We start from the raw sequence: 19,563 nt of genomic DNA, 5'->3' as shown, positions 1-19,563 counted from the left end.
TCTCCCTCTCTCACACACACACACAAACACGCATACGCCCCCGTGTACCCCATCTCACCCGGTCTTCTTTGCTTCCCTCACCACCACCAAAAAGTGGCCAGATGGCAGAGCTCACCTCACCCCCGTTGGCATACTCCATCACGAAGCACAGGCGGTCATGGGTCTGGAAGGCATACTTCAGGGCCTGTGAAGGGAACCAGAATGCTGGGACAGAAGGAAAGCTCCGCCAGCTGGAGAGCAGGAACCCGAACTGGCACACTATGCCCTGCTTGAGTCACAGGGGGTTCAAATGCCAGGCATGTTCATGGCAGAAAAATATGGTCTGACTCTCCAGAGCTGTCTCACTGGCGCCCTCCTTGCTGAGTAGTGAGACGCACACAGAGCTGTGCTCCCTAGCACATGAACCCGAGTGACACTGGACTGGGCGCTGACTCTGAGGCAAGACAGACGGGCTGTCAGTGCACAGCTGTCCTCATACTGTACCTAAGAAGCCCTCCAGAGGACTCCTCACCAACCCTCGCCAATCCCTCTGCTCACAAAAACCATAAACTATGTGGTTCTGTCTTCCATATTGAGGTATCTGATAAAATCTCATGTGAACAGGCACCGTGCCTTCCTAGGGCAGCATGCTTAACCTAGTCCCCTAAACTGACAGGGACGTCACAGAGACCTTGGCCCACAGCAGGAGTCAACAGGCACACCATGACAGCATGTTTCTGTCATGCTGGTACCTTAAAACCAAAACCAAAAGGCAACCTTCCCACTTTGGCCAGCTGGGTTGGGCGCCCCTCAGTCCCAAAGATGGCTGCCATGCAACTCTCCCCCAGGGGCCTGGTGTTCAAGCAGCCTGGGAGGCCAGTGATGCTTAGCCTGGCCTACCTGGCCTACACCGAAACGGGGCTTACAGTGGCGAGGCTTTAGTTCTTTCCTAGAACTCTGCCCGAGGGTTGGCAGGAAGGGAACTCACAGTAAGAAAGGGATGCCTGGTGTTCTGCAGGACCCGGCTCTCAGTGACCGTGTGGGCAACTTCATCCTGTGAACAGACAGTGCAACTGAGTGGCAGGGACACATGCCAACCTGCAGCCACCACGGAGCAACATCCAGGTGAAACTATGCCCACCGGGGAAATCAGAGTGGCAGGGGCAGAACAGGACTTCTCAGGCCCTGGCCAAACGGCAGCCCAGATATAAGGGTGGTCTCAGAGCAACAGTGAACAGCTGCTAGGATTCTACAATGGAGCGATGGGGCTAGCACCACCCGAGCCCGGGCCAGCCACTAGCATTCCACTGTAGCCCAAATCATCAAGGACCCAAGGGACCATGTGCTGGAGACTCGGTTCCCACCTACTGTACTCTTGGGAAGTGGAAGGCTATGAGGACATAGAGCCTATTGGGAGGAAACTAGGTCACTACAGGTATGTGTGTATCTTGAACCCAGACCTCCTTCCCAGGCCCTCTGCCATGTGCTCCTATAATGATGGATAATGTCTCCACAGGCCTAAAGCTGCAGAATACTGCAGTTGGGAACTGAACGGTGTGAACAACCAGAACCTCTCCTCCTCACACACTGCCCACCTCAGCCTGCCAGTGACGCAGCACTGACATGTAGCCTGACGATGGCAGCAGCAGACAGTATGCAATCTTGTCTCCACTTCCCAGGTGGGAGAGCACCTTTAGAGAAGGACTGGCTCTAGGTCTAAGCAGTACTTCTCAGGGTGAGGCCCGGCACCCGCAGCATCCACCTCCCAGGGAACTTGTAGAAACACAAACTCTCTGGGTCCACCTTGTCAGAAACTCAGGGTGGTCACATGGGAGGTGGGAAGGACATTGCCTCACAAGCTGAAGTTTGGTGTTTGCCCAAGGGCAGGACTGTAGGAGAGCTTCTTGACGCCTCCTTTTACTACCTCAACAACCTGGACGAGGGCTTACACTTGGAAGACTGGGTATCAGATCACTTCTAATTATCACAAGTGGGGAGGCTGCTGGTCCCCTCTGCGTGCACAGCTGGGGATGCTAACCCTCCTATAACGAACATAACAGCCCCACTCTGAAGAAGGATGAGGCCCACAATACAGTGCTGAAGCTGACAAGCCCTGCCCTGGATCAATTTTACCAAGAATCTGTAAGTAGTTTTGTTTCTTCTTGCAGAGGACCCAAATTCAATTCCCAAACACCCATGTTAGTTAATGGCCTGCAACCCCAACTCCAGGAGACCTGACACAATTTTCAGGCTTTCACAGGCAACTGCGCTCATGTGCACTCTCCCCACAAATACATACAAGAAATCTTTTTAAAAAAATTTTTAAAATATACACAGGTGAAATGATATGGCTAGAATATACCTGAAAATACTCAATACTCTAGACTCAAAAAAAAAAAAGAAAAAAGAAAGAAAGAAAGAAAAAAAGAAAGAGCTGAGGGGCTGCAAAGATGGCTCAGTGGTTAAAAATGTTTGCTTCCAGAGGACCCAGGTTCAATTCCTGGCACCCACGTGGCTGCTCACAACTTAACTCTGGTTCCAGGAAATCTAATGCCTTCTTTTTGCCTCCTTGGGCATTGCACATATGGTGTGCAGACACACATGCAGGAAGAACAACAACACAATTAAAAAACAAAAACAAAAAAAAAGAGGAAGGAAGGAAGGAAGGAAGGAAGGAAAACAGCCTATAGAGGACAGGCTGCCCATGCACTTATAGACAGCAATAGAGAAGCAGAGCTGTGAAGAACACAGGCTTGTCTCAATGGGAGGGAATGGATGTGTTAGTCTGCTAATCTGGAAAGTCAGGCCTCTCCCGAGCATGGTTCTCAGTCAATGTAATCCATTCACTGTTACAAAGAGGGCTGTGTACCCAGGAGCAGTAAAGCACTACTAAGCTTATCACAAACCCTTCCTTCCACTGGCACTGGTGGTCACTCCGGAGGCAGGGACAGGCGCATCCTTAAATGCAAGGCGAGCCTGCCTGGTCTACTGAGTGAGTTCTAGGACAGCCAGGGCTACACAGGGACCCTGTGTCAAACAAAACAAAACAAAGAAAATGAAAAATCCCTCCTCCCTAGAACCTTATCCTGAGCACTGCTTCTCAAGCCACTCTTGTGGGCAAGGACAAAGGTGCTCTGCAGAAGGCGCATACTAGAAAAGGAGTTTTGATGTAGCCACCTCTTCAGTTTTGCTGTGTTAACTGTCACAAGGATACCCTTTCTCAAAGTTGCACTGTGTTTAAATTTGTCAAAAATAAACCAGGGTCATACTCCCCAAGTCTGAGCCAGCCAGGCTAACTAAGTTGTGCTGAATCAGGTTTCCTTCTCCCTGCTGACCGCAGCACTTGCAGGGATCCCCACAGAAAGCGAGAGCAGAGTCAATGAAACGAGGCTCAATACTGGTAACTGTTAACAATGACAACCACATAGACAGTCTAATTGTGTTTATTTTTCCTTACAAGTCTCACCCAAGCATGGTGACTCATGCCTTTAACTTGAGCCCTTGAGAGGCAGAGGCAGATCTCTGAGTTTGAAGTCAGCCTGGTCTAGGAGAGTTCCAGGACAGCCAAGCGTATGTGAATTTGGAATCTTCTATTATAAAAACTGTAAATAAGGTTAAAAAACAACAAGAGGGGCTAGAGAGATGGCTCAGAGGTTAAGAGCACTGGCTGCTCTTCCAGAGGTCCTGAGTTCAATTCCCAGCAACCACATGGTGGCTCACAACCACCTGTAATGAGGTCTGGTGCCCTCTCCTGGTGTGTGGGTATACATGTAGGCAGCACACAATATACACAATAAATAAATCTTCAAAACAAACAAAACCAAGAGAACTGTTTTGGCTGGGATCAAATCCAGGAACTTGCACTAGTCGAGCAAGTTCCTGCCTGCTGAGCTCTCTCCCTATCATACTTCCTAACAGCACCTGCTGAGTGCAGCTCAGGTCTTCTGGGGCTCAGGCTTTTCTCCTCAGACAGTGATCCCATGAGCTTGGGACAGAATGTGTGGGAAAAAATAAGGACACAGCATCAGATGGCAGGGGCAAATGTTCCAACCCTGAAAGAACTACCAAGTATGGTCCAGCACCAGACAGTAGCTCCTGAGGACACTGGGGTATGGTTCAGTGGCACAGAGCTTGCAGGGGTAACTAGAATACCCTGGGCTCTATTCTCAGCATTCTTCCTCACTCCTAAAAAGGATGGCTCTTGTCATCTAAGGTACTCATTCTGGAATGGGGCCTTGCTTATGTCTGTCACATGCCCCACTGCTGAGCCCTTCCCATCCATTACAGGTCACTGTTATGAACCAAGCACTAGGGCCTAGCAGAAGCAGCTGGATGGGCAGAGATCAGTTTTCCTGAAAACAGGAGGCTGCATGGTAAGAAAGTTTCCTCTGCCTTTTAGTCCCAATAAAAGCTAGCCCGAGATTACCTAATGTTAACCATTCAGCTTTCCCTCTGTGTTCTGTTTCCTTGCTGCTGTTGCCATCTGAACTGTTCTGTCCTGACCTGGAAGGAGCACTCTTTACAGAACTGAGGCTGCCCTACTTCACAAACCACAACTAAAGCCATCAGGTCTAACCTAAAGTTACTACAGTGCTAGTTTTGGACACTCCTGCTGAAGTCTCCCCCACCCCCGGCCTCAGTGGCCCACCTTGGCAATGATGACTTCCTTCCTCAGGATCTTCATGGCATAATAGCGGCCAGTGGCCTTCTCCCGCACTAGGATGACTTTGCCAAAGGTGCCTTTACCAAGAAGTTTGAGATAATCGAAGTCGTTCATGGTCTGTGGGTAGGGAGAACAGACAGCCTTTGGTGTTTGGCATTTGGCCCACGTGATGACAATTTAACAAGGAAGAGGACACTCAAAAGACACTATGGCTCAAGGGCTTCATGGGGGACTGGGGTAGAGGAAGTAGATGGCAACTCTTGTGTGCTGGAGCTGCAGGCAGGCCTAGGCTTTCCCAGCATGAGCCTTCAACCTCCCCAACAGATTCAGATAAGTTTGCCCTGGTACTGTCTCTCACCCCATGAGCACAGAGCTGTCCCGAAACAACATCCATAACCAGAAGTCACCCTACACAAGGAAGTCATGAAGACCCTTGCTGCCCCCCTGTATATTGTGTGGAAACCCAGGCAAGCAGGTTTGCTGCAGCCCCAGCCCCTAGCCACCTGCCACCAACACTTACCACTTTGGCCCGTGCCTTGTTGACAGCCACCTCCATCATCTCAGCCGTGGAAGAGTCACTGGGGGAGCCACACCTGTACTCCATGGCATCCTCACCTGGGACCCGCTGCTTCAGACTGTTGGCGACCATCTGGATAGCCCGCATCCACTCTTCCCTGTATGAGACACAACACAAGTCCTGAGAATTCCTCCATGCCCAGCCACAGCCCACTGCCCACAAACGGCAAGCCCATGGCCAAGCCCCTTCCAACACTTGCTGAGATCCAAGGCTGGCAAAACTGAGTCATACAGGCTCAGGCTGCAGAGAGTGCAGCAGAGACATAAAGACAGAGCTGCCACCTTCTGAGGTGCACTGCAGGGAGGAACCTTCAAGTCAGGGAATGTGGAGATGATCAAAGGAAGGATAACACTTTGTGTGAGGCCCTTGAGACTAAGAAGTCACACTGAGCCTTGGGAGAGACAACCAGCGCTCTCTTGAACTACTTCAGAGCAAGCGAGAAGCTCAGGCTTCCAAACTACTAGTGTTTTGTGCAAAGAAAGCAGAAAGAAAAGGAAACCTCAAGAGCCAGAGCAGCCACAGATCTTATGAAGCAAGAGCTGGCCAGCGGGACCCCAAGGTGCCCAGCCAGTCAGGCACAAGGAAGAAAAACTGTTGGAACGGAGGTCAGTCCCAGTAGAGGGGCTGACTGGAGGATAGTAAGTTGGTGCTGGCATTCCTGAGCTAGAACGTGTCTTAATCTTTGCAAAGCATTCTGTCTGTGAGGTGGTGCAAATGACCAGAGGTTGCACACAGACATATGGCTGCAAAACACTCGGTTGTCCACATCCTTCATTTTTGATCTAGCAACACAGCAACTGTAGGGGGCCTGAACCTCTGTATAGTTTGCTTGTGTCTACAAAAGGGCCTGAGAATGGTGGGAAACAGCAGCATGTCTTTCCGAAGGTAGCATCTTAGGAACAACGGAGCAAGGCATCAGTGTCTTCGGACTGTTGGGGGCACAGAAAAGGCTTGAGTGTGTATGTGATGATACACTCTGCAGCTCAAAGGCTGACACAAGTCTACACAGACTTGGGATGACTTAAAACACTTAAAGGAAGAAGGAAACAGTGCACAGCAGTCTGGAGGTCTGTGCTCAGTCAGACATGCTCTCCTCACATGGGGCTCAGAAGGCACAAACATTCCTTTGCAACAGTTGAGGGTGGGGGGTGACTCAGGAGTCCTGGTTGTCCCCAGGAAGGGGAATTAGAAAGCAAGGGATCAGAGAAGCCTCTAACAAATGCAGAACACCTACTCCCCTCCCCACAGCACAAAAGAGAAAACTCAGACTCAGGGAATGTGGTTCAGTGGCAGAGTACTTGTCCATGCCCAAGGCATGGGCTCCTTCCTAGTACAAACAACAAAACCAGACTCCCCCCCCCCCCCAAAAAAAAAACCCTCAGCAAGAGGGCGCCAAGCCTGATCACTGGGCTCTCAGATGACCTGTGGCCTTCCCCAGGGCCAGCGGGCAAAGACGCTCCTGCTCAGCTCCAGCCCTGCTGAAGCAAGCAGAAACAAAGCTGAGAGGTTCCTGTTACCATCTGGAGGGATCTGCCTTCCCAACTGGCCTTTTACCTGTGAGGTTACGCTCTGTGAGAGATGTGTGGACTGCACACCATGCTCTGTGGGACCGGTGCATGGACAATGCTGGCACACTGTTCCTCCCTACCTAAGAGACTGGAGGCCCCCAAACCCCACAAGGCAGGAACTGACATCTGCTCTTTTTATGAGAAGGTATCTTGCTATGAAGCCTAGAACTTTTTGTTTGTTTGTTTGTTTGTTTGTTCTTTTAAGACAAGGTTTCTCTACGTAGCCCTGGCTGTCCTGAAACTTGCTCTTTAGATCAGGCTGGCCTCAAACTCACAAGGATCTGCCTGCCTCTGCCTCCCAAGTGCCAGTATTAAAGATGTGCACTACTAACACCCGACTGGGCCTAGACCTTTCAAGTATGTGACCTGAGCCCTTCCAGTACTGAGATAGACATGCACCACCATGCCCAACTGTTTCCCATTTTCAATGGAGCATGCTTCTAGCAACTTCTAGAAGTTGGGTACTTGGTAGGTATAAAAGATCCAGGTGGCCACAAGTTCCCATTGCCCTAGAACCTTTATACAGTGAGGTCAGAGTGCACAGTGAGGCCAGCGTGCACGGTGAGGTCGCCGCACACGGTGAGGCAGAGCACATGGTGAGGTCACCGCACACAGTGAGGCAGTGCACACAGCCAGGCCAGTGTGCACCCAGGCAGGTAGTAGTAGTCTCTTCCCTCTGAGTTGATCCTCCAATCAGCATTTCTCAATCGGTTTTAACCTGTGTCCCCCTTGGACAAGTCACAGTCTAAAACCCAATCTCTGTATCAATATTCTTGTTTTCTGAAACAGAGAGTGGGCGGGTGGGAGGGGCGATGACACATGCCGCGATCTGCTTTAGATGACCACAGTTGTTCCCTTACATGTTTAAAATGCTGACTTTGACACTGGCAAGATGGTTCACAGGGTCAAGGCTCCTGCCATCAAGCTGACCACCTGACCTCCAACCAGGACTCACACAGTAGGAAAGAAGAGACCTATAAGCTGTCCTCTGATATCCATACACATGATATGGTGTGTATGTGTAAATGGGATTGGTTGGTTTTTCCAGACAGGGTTGCTCTGGAACCTGTCCTTCGAATTTACTGTGTAGAACAAGTTGGCCTCGAACTCACAGATATCTGTCTGCCTCTGCCTCCTGAGTGTTGGGATTAAAAGCGTGTGCCACCACTGCCCAGCTTCATAAAAAGGATTTTTAAGATTGTAGGTGTGGGGGGCTGGAGAGATGGCTCAGAGGTTAAGAGCATTGCCTGCTCTTCCAAAGGTCCTGAGTTCAATTCCCAGCAACCACATGGTGGCTCACAACTCTCTGTAATGGGGTCTGGTGCCGTCTTCTGGATTGCAGGCATACACACAGACAGAATATTGTATACATAATAAATAAATAAATATTAAAAAAAAAGATTGTAGGTGTGTGTCAGGCAGTGGGTCATGCCTTTAATCCCAGCACTTGATCTCTGTGAGTTCAGGACCTGGTGGTCTACAGTGCTAACTCCAGGACAACCAAGACTTCACATGGTGAAGCCCTGTCTCAGAAAATCAAAACAAACAAAAATGCTATGTGTGGGGTTTTTTTGTTTTGTTTTGTTTTAATACAGATTTCTTCTCTGTGTAGTCCTGGTTGTCCTGAAACTCACTCTGTAGTCTAGGCTGGTCTCAAACTCAGAGATCTGCCTGTCTTTGCCTTTTGAGTGCTTGGATTAAAGGCGTGCGCCACTACGCCTGGCTTTTTAAACACTATAACACTATTTAGTATTATGATGGTGGACTGGAAATCATGGACCTAAGAGGTATGGTTTCTTTCTTTCTTTCTTTCTTTCTTTCTTTCTTTTTTTTAAGACAAGGTTTCTCTGTAGCCTTAGAGCCTGTCCTGGAACTACCTCTTGTAGACCAGGATGGCCTTGAACTCACAGAGATCCCCCTGCCTCTGTCTCCCAAGTGCTGGGATTAAAGGCGTGCGCCACCCCCACCGGGGTCTCTCATAGTCTTTCATACACACAGATTTGAGACTCCAGACTGCAGACTAAGATACACAGTACGGTTACTGCCTTTGTTGACAGGAAGAGAGCACAACTCAAGGGGCTGCTCCTTGTGAGACTGCAAATACAGAGTGCAGAGCTGCACCAGCAGGGACAAGGCTCTACTGTCCATGTTCAGCCCTTCCAGCTCACCACACTCCACCTACAGACAGCACTGCTGAGCTGGCAGCTCCAGGTCAGAAGGTTCTAGCCTCCTGGAAGGTGTGAAGACGCAGGGCGGGGCCTGAGCTAGACCATCCATCTGGCTGGAGCACAAGAGCATTTCCCAGGAGGCAGGTTGTGCTAACAGGCTCTCCCACCTCCTGACCAGCCACCAATTGGTTCCAACTGGGCCAAAGTTGCCAGGTTGCAGCATTCAGAATTCTAGAGAAAAAGTGAGGGCCTCAGTCCAGGACACTCCTCAAGGGTTTGCAACATGGTGTCTGGGGCAGAGGGAGCTTCCACCCCAAAGTTGGCACTCCAGTGCCTTCCCTTTCCCCAAAGAAGCTGAAGAAACCAAGGCCTTCCCAGTCAAAAGACAGCACTCGAAAAATAGTAGCCGTCAATAGCAGTTTCATAGTCACAAGTCATGCCTGGCCGGTGGGTGTCACGCAGTCACTCCTCCCTGTGCCAAGGACCCGAGTTCTACCCAGAGAGAAGCTGATGACAGCCCAGGCCTCAATCCCTAGCTGGGGTCCAGGAAGATGAAAAAGGATAACGACACCATTCGCAGAGTACTGGAGTAAAGCAAAGGACACTTCCCCTGGGTTCTAGAGCCAGGGAAGAACATCTGAGAAGCTATGCTTACTTAAGTATCACTGGCCAGACCCCAGGCCAGTACACTGCACTGGCTGGGAAGCTAGGAGCCAGGCCTGGGACTCATCCTGCTGCTTACTAGATATGTGGCCCTCAATATCTCACCTCCTCCAGACACCTACCTCCTCCCACCGTGACTGAGAACAGACTCAGTGATGCCGACCACAGCAGCCCCGTACACTGCTGAACACTCCCATCCAGACCAGGGACCAAACTCTGTGAAGGGGTAGGGCGTCCACTTTCAGGCTTTTCTAGTCTTGTGCTTAATCCACTCTGCAGTGTTGGAGCAAAAGCACCACAGACGAGTCAGACACAAGTGACTGGCCGCACTCCAATCTAATTTGATTTGCCATATCAGCAGACAGGGCTGTAGCTGTCAACCCTACTGAAGCCATGACTTCTGGTTTATAGGATAAACAGAGGCACAGGAGAACAGAGGAGGAAGAGCTATTCAGAACACAAGGTGGTCCACAAAGCATCTAGCTTGTCTTGTCAAGAATATCAATGTCTCGAGGGGAAAAAAAGAAATACAAGAACTAGATTAGAGTAAGCCAAAGACACCGTATGCACCTAGAGAAAATCCAGGTTAAAAACAACACTGTCAGGTCTGAGCAGATGGTTTGGCAGGTGAAATACTTACTCTGTAAGCATAAGACCCTGAGGGAAGAGCCCTAGCACTGTCTGTAACCCAGGCCAAGAGAAGAGACAGGAGGAGCCTAGGGCTTGCTGGCCGGCCAGTCTAGAAGAATCAGCAAGCTCCAGGTTCAGTGAGAGATCTTGCTTTAGAAAGTAAATTGGAGGGGGCTGGAGAGATGGCTCAGTGGTAAGAGCATTGCCTGCTCTTCCAAAGGTCCTGAGTTCAATTCCCAGCAACCACATGGTGGCTCACAACTATCTGTAATGAGGTCTGGTGCCCTCTTCTGGCCTGCACGCGCACACACACATAGACAGAACATTGTATACATAATAAATAAATAAATAAATAAATGAAAGAAAGTAAAGTGGAGAACAACAGAGGTGGGCACTCTACATCAGAGTGTATACTTATATGCATGCCTGCGTGCCCTGGAACACACACTAAAAAAACTCAAGCATGCACAGATATGCAGAGGGTCAGCACATATACATTACAAGTTAAGTTATCTGTAGAAGTTTGAATGTAATTGGACCCATAAGCTCAGAGGGAGTGGCACTATTGGCAGTGTGGCCATGCTGAAGAGTGTCACTGTGGGCGTAGGCTTTGAAGTCTCTTTGGCTTAAGCTTCACTCAGTGACATAGACCATTTCCTGTTGCCTGCAAGATATAAGACTCTCAGTCTATCTCCTGTTGCCTTCTGATCAAGATGCAGCCAGCACCGTGTCTGCTTGCATGCCGCCACCTGATGCATTCCCCACCCTGATGACAATGGAATGAACCTCTGAACTGTAAGCAAGCCATCTCAATTAAATGTTTTATTAAATGTTTTCCTTATCAGAGTTGCCATGTTCATGGTGTCTCTTCATAGCAATAGAAACCCTAACTAAGGCAATATCCTTATCAAAAATGGTTGGGACCAGAATGCATCTATCTTGGAGTTCCTTGGATTCTGGATTCATGTAGATGGTACTGTCTGGTCAAGCCTCCCCTACTGCAGAAACAGCCACTGTCCTCTCTGTGTAAAGGAGCCCATTAGCCTCCAATCAGCCTGGGTGACTTACTCTTATTCTACATGTGGGGAGAATAAGGAACACAAAGGTTGTTCCAAAATCTCGAACATTTGAGCATCATGAGGACACAGAGTTCTAACCTTTGGAGCCCTCTGGATTTCAGATTAGGGGTGCTCATCCTACACTCCTCCAGTATAACAGTGGCATTCTGGATATGTAAGAGAAGCACTCAGCATAGGGCTGAGTGAAGAGTAAATCACCAATAAGTATGAGCAGAAATTCAAGACCTGGCTTTAAATAATACAAAAGGGCAGGGAGGCAGCTCAGCAGGTGAAGGCACTTGCCTTTAGATCTGATGACCTGGGTTCAATCCATGGAACCTGCACGGCGGAAAAAGAGAGCCAGCTCCCGCAGGATAACCCTGCCTTCCACATGCACATGTATTCATTCTCAGCCTCAGGGCTTCCCTCCACAGTGCTCACTCTCCTAAACCCTGCTATGTCAGCAATGCGCTCTTGCGCTCTCTCTCTCTCTCTCTCTCTCTCTGCCCCCCACCCATGGTCACCCCTCTGCTCTAGACTCTTCTAGATGCCTCTGGCTAGTCTCTCTCTAATACCTACAATAAAAACCTTCCCTTGTTATAGGTGGCGCACTCCTTTAATCCCAACACTCAGGAGGCAGGGGCAGGTGGATCTCTATAAGTAATTTAACCTGTTCTGCATAGTGAGACCCAGTCTCAAAAAGAAAAAAAAAAAAGAATAAGAACAAATGGAAACTGGCAAAATTGGCAGAATGGCTGTTAGGGCCCAGCTAGAAGGTGACAGGGAAACACCCCGAAGCCCAGAGTGGGAGTCAGAGCATCTAGGCAGCATCTACCCAGCAGTGGTTCCTGCCTTCCCAGGAAACCTGCAGTCCCCATATGCACACTCAGGACAGCCAGCAAGCTTGGGCCTGTATGAACAAGACAGTGAGGACAGCATCGGCCTTCTCTACAGTGGAGGAACCGCCCTCTTGCTCTGCCTCTGGTTCTGCCTCCCTTTGGAACCAAGAGCTTGGTCTCCAGGGCAGGGCCAACCCAGAAGCCTTCTCTCCATCAGCAAAGGGTGCTAAGGAAATAAAGAATAAGAAGCCAACCTTCATCTTGGTCTTAAAGCAAGCCCTTATCTTAGCATTGGACTCTCGGCTATTGAGGACAAATTGTCTTGTAAAAAGAAATAAGATCTCACTGGCCAGTGGCTATGCCCTCTCCCAGGCCTCAGCCACTGGGTGCCAGGTACTGCTGCCCCAGGCTTCCTGTTTATCATCCTCTGAATCTCTTAACAACCCTGTGACAAACCCCAGCTTACTAAGCGCCTGCCAAGCCCTGCAGGGATCTCCACTCAGGGCCAAAGAGGGCTGCCAGCTTTGGGGCCTCTACTCCCCCCCCCCCCCCCTCCCAACAGCAGTCTCTGATTCTCTGCTGACACAGAACTCCTTAAGGTCCCAGGGACACAAGAGCTGTTTCACTGAGCCGAGGGCCCACACCTTTAATCCAAGCACTTGAGAGACAGAGGCAGGCAGATCTCTGTGAGTTCGAGGCCAATCTGGTCTACAAGAGCTAATTCCAGAACAGGCCCCAAAGCTACAGAGAAACCCTATCTCAAAAAACTTAAAAAAAAAAAAATGTTGTTTCCCCTCTGCATACTCTGGTCAGTCCACTTCCCTGGACTGTTCTCTTCCTATCCCCAGAGTCACACTCATGCCCATCCTTCAAAACTCAACACCAATCAACTAGCATCTGTTAGCCTAGGTCTGCTTTTGCTAACAGTCCATATTTGGTCCCCAGTTTTCAACTGAGTAACACTTCAGCTGGTCTGAGTTGATAATTCTGCTCCCTGTGGTGAGGCAAGTATATTTTTAACTCAGGGAGATATGCAACAATAATTACGGTATAGATTGTGGTAGCATCGTGATATTGTGTTGTGCAGGCTCTAGAACGGCACTGTCCAAGAGGGCAACTATTAGCTACACCCACAGCTACTAAAATCAATTGGGAGTCAATGAAGTCACCAGTTTTGCTGGCACACACCTGTAATCCAAACAGTTGGGAGGCGGAGGCAAAGGCAGGAGGATCAAAAGTTAATGACTAGTCTTAGTTACACATCAATCAAGGCCATTCTGAACTACACAAGCTCCCTTTTAAAAATGAATGAGTGACACCGGGCGATGGTGGCGCACGCCTTTAATCCCAGCACTCGGGAGGCAGAGGTAGGCGGATCTCTGTGAGTTTGAGACCAGCCTGGTCTACAGAGCTAGTTCCAGGACAGGCTCCAAAGCCACAGAGAAACCCTGTCTCGAAAAACCAAAAAAAGAAAGAAAAAAAAAGAATGAGTGAATGAATAAATAAATAAGGTAAAGCCAACATTCTATTTCTCCAGTGCTACACCAGAAATGCTCAATCAGCACCAACAGCTGAGCTCTTTTTCACCCTGGGATGTACATGGAACAAGCGGTATAGGGTAGCCTGCTTCAGAGTTTCCACAGGTACAGCAGAAGCTCACCCCATGAACCAGCAAGAGGAGTGCTTCTCAAAGCAAAGTCTAGAGGAAGGCCATTTACCACATTAGGAGAGCTGTCTGTCACACAAATATAAATGAAAACAGCAGCCCAGCTCAGCCAGTTGAGAGAGATAAACTACTGAACAGATAGTTCAGAAAAAGAAACTCCGCAAGGACAAATGCATCCACAAAGAAAACCTAATCGTGCTTAGACAGCTAAGAATCCACACATTTGACACACGAGGCTACAGGGACATTTTTAGACATTGCCTGACACCATTTGTGGCTGCTACAAGAGAAATAAAGACCATGGTGCAAGCCAAGAGTCACCTGTGCAGTTAGAGAGGCTGCCGAGACAGAGCACTCGGCAAAAGCAGTAAGTTCACAATGTTGTACTGCGGCCTTCGAGGCACAGAGTGCCAGAGTCTCTACTTGCTCTTCAAGGGCACAAAGAAACTGCAAGCTGCAGAGGTTGGGGAGCACACAGATGAGGTAGCCATTGTAAGTCAGACTGGCCTGGATCTCATTCTGTAGCCTAGAGGAGGCCTACAACTGAATTTCTCCTGCCTCAGTCTGCCAAGCACGGAGATTATGAGCATACACCATCACACTTGGCTCATTTTTTTTTTTTAAGACAAGCGGACCTTGAACTTCCTATGTAGCCCCAGGTGAACCTCTTGTCTCATCTCCTCAGTGGTAGGGTTATAAGGATGGGACACCATGCCGAGTTTATGTGGTACTGGAGGATTGAAGCCAAAGCCTCGTACATTCTAGGCTAGACTCTACAAACTGAGCTACATCTCTAGCGCCTGACACTGGACTTTGTACTGACGTTTGGACCAGCGCCTTAAATGAGAGTGCTTATGTGCAGTGCAGCTGGCAAATCTCTAGGCTATGAACAGGGAAGGACTCCAGTTCCTCCCAGGACTGATATGTTCTCAGTCTGAAGATGTGGAGTGGGATCTTTAGATCAAGTATCCAGTTCTTCTCAGCTCCAGTTGGGAAGACCACAAGTCAGACAGGTTCCAGGTAAAGAATTCTTTCAAAGTATCCCAAAGGATTCTGTCCACCAAACCTCTTGCTGTCACAGCAGGTCTTTCCATTCTCAGAGGACAGCCACACAGAGGTGCAGACTCACCTCTCGTCTGGAGAGTCTACATGGAAGGTCCTCTCGATGACCGTAGTCCACTGCAGGCAGCGTATGACAAAGGTGTTGGGTCGTGGCCTCTCAGTCTTCATCAGCTGGCATTCTGGAGGGTACAGGCAGGAAAGAGTGAGAGATGGTACTGCTGCCTAAAGACCACATTCTCCAAGCCATCTTCTGTGTGACAACCCCCATACCAGATGATGCCAGGAACTGAGAGAGTCTAGTCCTGACCATGTCCTCTAAGGCAAGGATGTCACAGTCTTCACTTGTTCTTCAAGGGCACAAGAAATTGAGCTGCACAAAGTTCTGCATAGATGAGGCAGAGGTGAGACTTTCCCCAAGCACCTCCCTTACAGTTTCTTTCTTTCTTCTTTCCACTGCATTGCTATAGTTCCAAGGATAAAACTCAGCCCGATGCACACCAGGCATAGGCTCTATCACTGAGCAAGTTCTCTAGCCTCCTTTATTCTTATGAAACAGGGTTTTACACTGAGTTATTCAGGCCACTGAGTTATTCAGGCTGGCCTTGAACATACTCTGCTGTCCAGACAAAAACTGAGGTCCACCATGTTTTGAAGGCCAAACCACCAGCAACAACTCAGAAGTCACAGTGAGATAGGAAAAGACACAGAAGGTGTCTAACCCAATCTGGGCCTTGGGGAGGGCATTCCTGAGGCTAGAACATCTCTGAGCTGAGCCCAGAAGGCAAGGGGGACAAGTAAGTAAGACAGAGAGTAGTGCACAGCAGGCCACAGAAGACAGAAGCCTCAAGTCTGGAGAGGTGGATTAAGCTGGGCAGGACTATGGAAAAAGTGAGGCAGGTTCCTCTTGCTAAAGGCCAGAGACAGCAACAGAGAGTTAACGGGGAGAATGAGCTAGGACAGAGTAGAACAGGGCTGGGGAAAGAAGGGAATTGGGCTACAGGGCAGGGAGGGGCATCCAGAGCCAGCCTGAGATCTAGAGCAAAACAGATGAGATGGGGATGCAGACAGGGAGAAAGAGAAGGTGGTGGGAGGAAGAACAGGAAAGTCAGCCTGGGATAGAATGAGGATTGAGTTCTAGAGACCACCCCCGAAAAAATTCTCAAGAAACTGCTGGAGATGGGCTGGCAGCTCAAGTGAGATGCTGGCACTACTAAAAGATGTGCCAGGAACATGGGCACAGGAAGAGAGCGTCAGAAAAAGGCTTTGTGCAGAAGGGGTGGGTGCTAGGCGGGGTTCCGGAATCCACAGGAGGGAGAGCTGGAGGGATAGGCAGAAGCTGCAGTGAGGCCCTCAAGGAGGAGGGAATCTGGGGTAACGGAGACAGGGTAATCGGTGAAACACTCTCAGCTGGTATGACAAGGACATGGTGTTAGGTCCATAGTGAAGGAAGGAGACAGGCGCACAATGGGGATCTTGGCCTTGTCAAGCTGGTCAAGCAAGAAAACACTAGGTTAGCTGGGCAGGGCACGCCTTTAAATTCCAACACTTGGGAGGCAGAGGCAGGCGGATCTCTGTTAGTCTGAGGCCAGGCTGGTCTACAGAGTGAGTTCCAGGACAGCCAGGGCTGTTACAGAGATACCCTGTCTCAATAAACCAAAAAAAAAAAGTACTACATCCAGTTAAGTATAATAAATAGTACTTGATAATGACTATTACTGGTTTAGGGAAGCACATATTGCTTCAAGATGGGGACGTGCTCTTAGGATTGTGTCCACAGGTAGTTTCATTGATGTTAGAAAAAGCCACATCAAAACAACAAAGTGTGCTTACCTGGATGTACACAGGACAGCAAATATGCATCCTAGCTATGGACACGCACAGCATGCAACTGTACTGAATATTGTGGATGTAGTAACACAGTGGCAGTTCTCTGAAAACATCTATTCAGAGAGGAGGTACTGTAAAAATACTATATATAACTGTTTTCAAAGTTCATATCTGCATAGGAACTGAGCTTGCAGGGTCCCCAGAAAGTTGTTTTGGGTGAGGCAGTGGATGTAGCTGGTGACTGCTGTCACCTTTCTGGATATTGCATATTTAGGCTACATTATATTTATATTAAAAAAATTCCTTGCCGGGCAGTGGTTGTACATGTCTTTAATCCCAGCACTGGGGAGGCAGGCGGATCTCAGAGTTACGGGCCAGTCTGTTCTACAGAGTGAGTTCCAAGACAGCCAGGACTACACACAGAAACCTTGTTTTGAAAAACACAAAAAAGAAATCTCCAGGTTAGGTGCCACAGGGGGAACTGAGGACACACGGTGAGCCTTAGAGCAGCTCATCAGGACACTGGCACTTACTGGCTGAGGGGCAAACAGGAGGGACAACACAGAGCCCGAAGGGTGGGCTGTGCAGAAACTTCATGACTTCTCACTGTCCCCAGAAGGGAAAAGGCCCAATGACAAGGGCAACAACAGAAAAGGGTAGAAGTCAGATCTGAGGATGAACAGGCCTAAGACAGGTTCTGGCTCAAGCAAAACTGTTCAATGTGTCTCCAACATCTGCCAGCAAAGCTGTGAACTGTGGAACTCCAACTTCCTTGCCCTGAAACGCACCTGCTACAGAGAAATTGTTCAGGGGGGGTAAGGTCTGGTCAGGGGTCTCAGGTCTCTCCTTATACCCAATGAAAGAGCCATCACTCTTCAGAAGGAAGTACCGGGGTCTCCAAGTCTTGATGTATTCACCTGAAACGAGGCAGGAGGAGAAAAGGTCAGGGCAAGGTTAAGCAGTGTCCCAGCAGGCAGGCAGCCCAGGGTGACAGTGACTCATGGGGGCACCACACTGGGAGGAAGGTAGATGAGTCTCTCCCAGGGGAGCCTTGGAGGTGGCACCTGCTGACGCAGGCTGGGGCACTGGTCTGGGCCCAAGTGATCCACAGGTCATGCCAGGCAGGAAGGCGCCTGCAACAGTGTCCCAGGGCGCCACTGCCTTAGCACATACGGCAGTGGCAAGCTATCCTTGCCAGAAAAGACTGTCCTAAGGGATGTCCGCTCTCTAAACGCTCAAGCCCCATAGGCTGATATTTATCAACACAGCCATACAGGAGATAAGATGTCAAACCACTGTCCCATCCTCCAAGTACCCTTGATCTTTTCAAGTCCTCTGCTTATGGGCACACACATATACATAGCCAACACTCCCCAAGAACTCACTCCTTAAAAGATTTCTGAAGGCTCCAAAGCTACAGAGAAACCCTGTCTGGAAAAATCAAATAAATTTCTGAAAGCTGGGCAGTGGTAGCGTACACTTTTAAACCCAGTATTTGGGAGGCAGAGGCAGGAGGATGGCTGCGGTGTATTGGTTGCTAGCCAAAACCCAGCAAGGTCCAGGTTCTGTAAGAGATCCTGTCCCGAAGAAGTACGATGGTGAGTGACAGAGCAGAGGACACCCAAAGACCTCTCTGCACACCTGCACATATATTCACTACACACACAAAACAGAAATAGGGCCAGCAAGATGGCTTGGTGGGTGCTGAGCACACAGCAAAGAGAACCAACTCCCACAGTTGTTCTCTGACCTACACACACCCCAGGGCACACATTTTGTGGGTTTTTTTAATTTTAGGTTTCTAATTTTTAAAATATTTTTACTTAATGTGTGGAAGTTTTGCCTGTAGGGATGTGTCTGCACCGTGTGCATGCCTGGTGCTGCAGAGGTCAGAAGGTGCTGGATCTCTTGGAACTGGAGCTGCACACGGGTGTGGACCACCATGCAGGTGCTGGGAATCCAATCTGGGTCCTCTACAAAAGCAGACAGTGCTCTCAACAAGACAGCCATCTCCCCAGACCAATAGATGTTTTTTAAAAGTGGAAACAATCCAAATGCCCAGCACAGGACCCATATGATGGGCTACTACTTGGTCAGAAAAAGAGATGATAGCTGGGCGGTGGTGGCACACGCCTTTAATCCCAGCACTTGGGAGGCAGAGGCAGGCGGATCTCTGTGAGTTCGAGACCAGTCTGGTCTACAAGAGCTGGTTCCAGGACAGGCTCCAAAACCACAGAGAAACCCTGTCTCGAAAAACCAAAAAAAAAAAAAGAAAAAGAGATGACAGACTGCTGCTCCATCCTACAGAGCAGCTGCACCATCACTTTTGCCTAAGGCAAAGAAGAGAATCAGTCACAAAGGACCACAAATTGAGGGCCATTCTGACTTTGTGAAAGTGCAAGCATTCTGTAGAAAGTGTATTTCCCATTTTGAATATCAGCCTTTTCCCAAGCTGGCAGTATACAGCAGGACTGACTCTCTCTCTCTCTCTCATGTGTGGGACTCTCAGTCAGCCCTGCAATTCAAGAGTACACAACCAAAACTCAGTCATTCCACTGTGGCTACACAATGATGCTCAGGGAAGCTAGGCGTGTCAGGTGTGTTTGCAGTGTGATGGTTCTAACGTATGGCACATTTCCCCAAGTTCAGGAAAATCTATATATATGCCCACTTACATAAAATGTCCACAACAGCTAACTCTGTGGAGTCAAAAAGTGGATTAAAGGTTGCCTGGGCCTGGGAAGATGAGGGTCTGGAGATGGGAATATTAGAAGCAGTGTGAGAAAGGTTCTTTTTAGGGTAGTGAAAACTGTTTAAAACTGAAAGCCAGGTGTGATAACTCACACTTGCAATTCCAGAACTT

General features: G+C 49.2%; 1 protein-coding gene across 5 annotated transcripts in view; it reads right to left on the bottom strand.

The window, feature by feature from the left end:
• Akt2 (AKT serine/threonine kinase 2) overlaps positions 1-19,563 on the bottom strand; it is a 55,217-nt gene that overhangs the window by 12,949 nt on the left and 22,705 nt on the right. For all 5 annotated transcript variants that reach the window (XM_041653522.1, XM_041653526.1, XM_041653527.1 and 2 more), the window contains exons 3-8: positions 17,489-17,617; positions 14,941-15,052; positions 5,163-5,316; positions 4,628-4,759; positions 968-1,033; positions 116-184 (exon numbers count right to left, since the gene is read on the bottom strand). In XM_041653522.1, the coding sequence (XP_041509456.1) occupies positions 116-184; positions 968-1,033; positions 4,628-4,759; positions 5,163-5,316; positions 14,941-15,052; positions 17,489-17,617 (662 nt within the window). The remainder of the gene's footprint in view (positions 1-115; positions 185-967; positions 1,034-4,627; positions 4,760-5,162; positions 5,317-14,940; positions 15,053-17,488; positions 17,618-19,563) is intronic.

This window comes from Microtus oregoni, unplaced genomic scaffold (genome assembly GCF_018167655.1).
Source record: "Microtus oregoni isolate MIOR12 unplaced genomic scaffold, Mior012 000006F_ref0000085, whole genome shotgun sequence".
Taxonomy (NCBI): domain Eukaryota; kingdom Metazoa; phylum Chordata; class Mammalia; order Rodentia; family Cricetidae; genus Microtus; species Microtus oregoni.
Note: the sequence above shows the minus strand (reverse complement) of the source record. Positions and strands in the feature narration are given on the sequence as shown.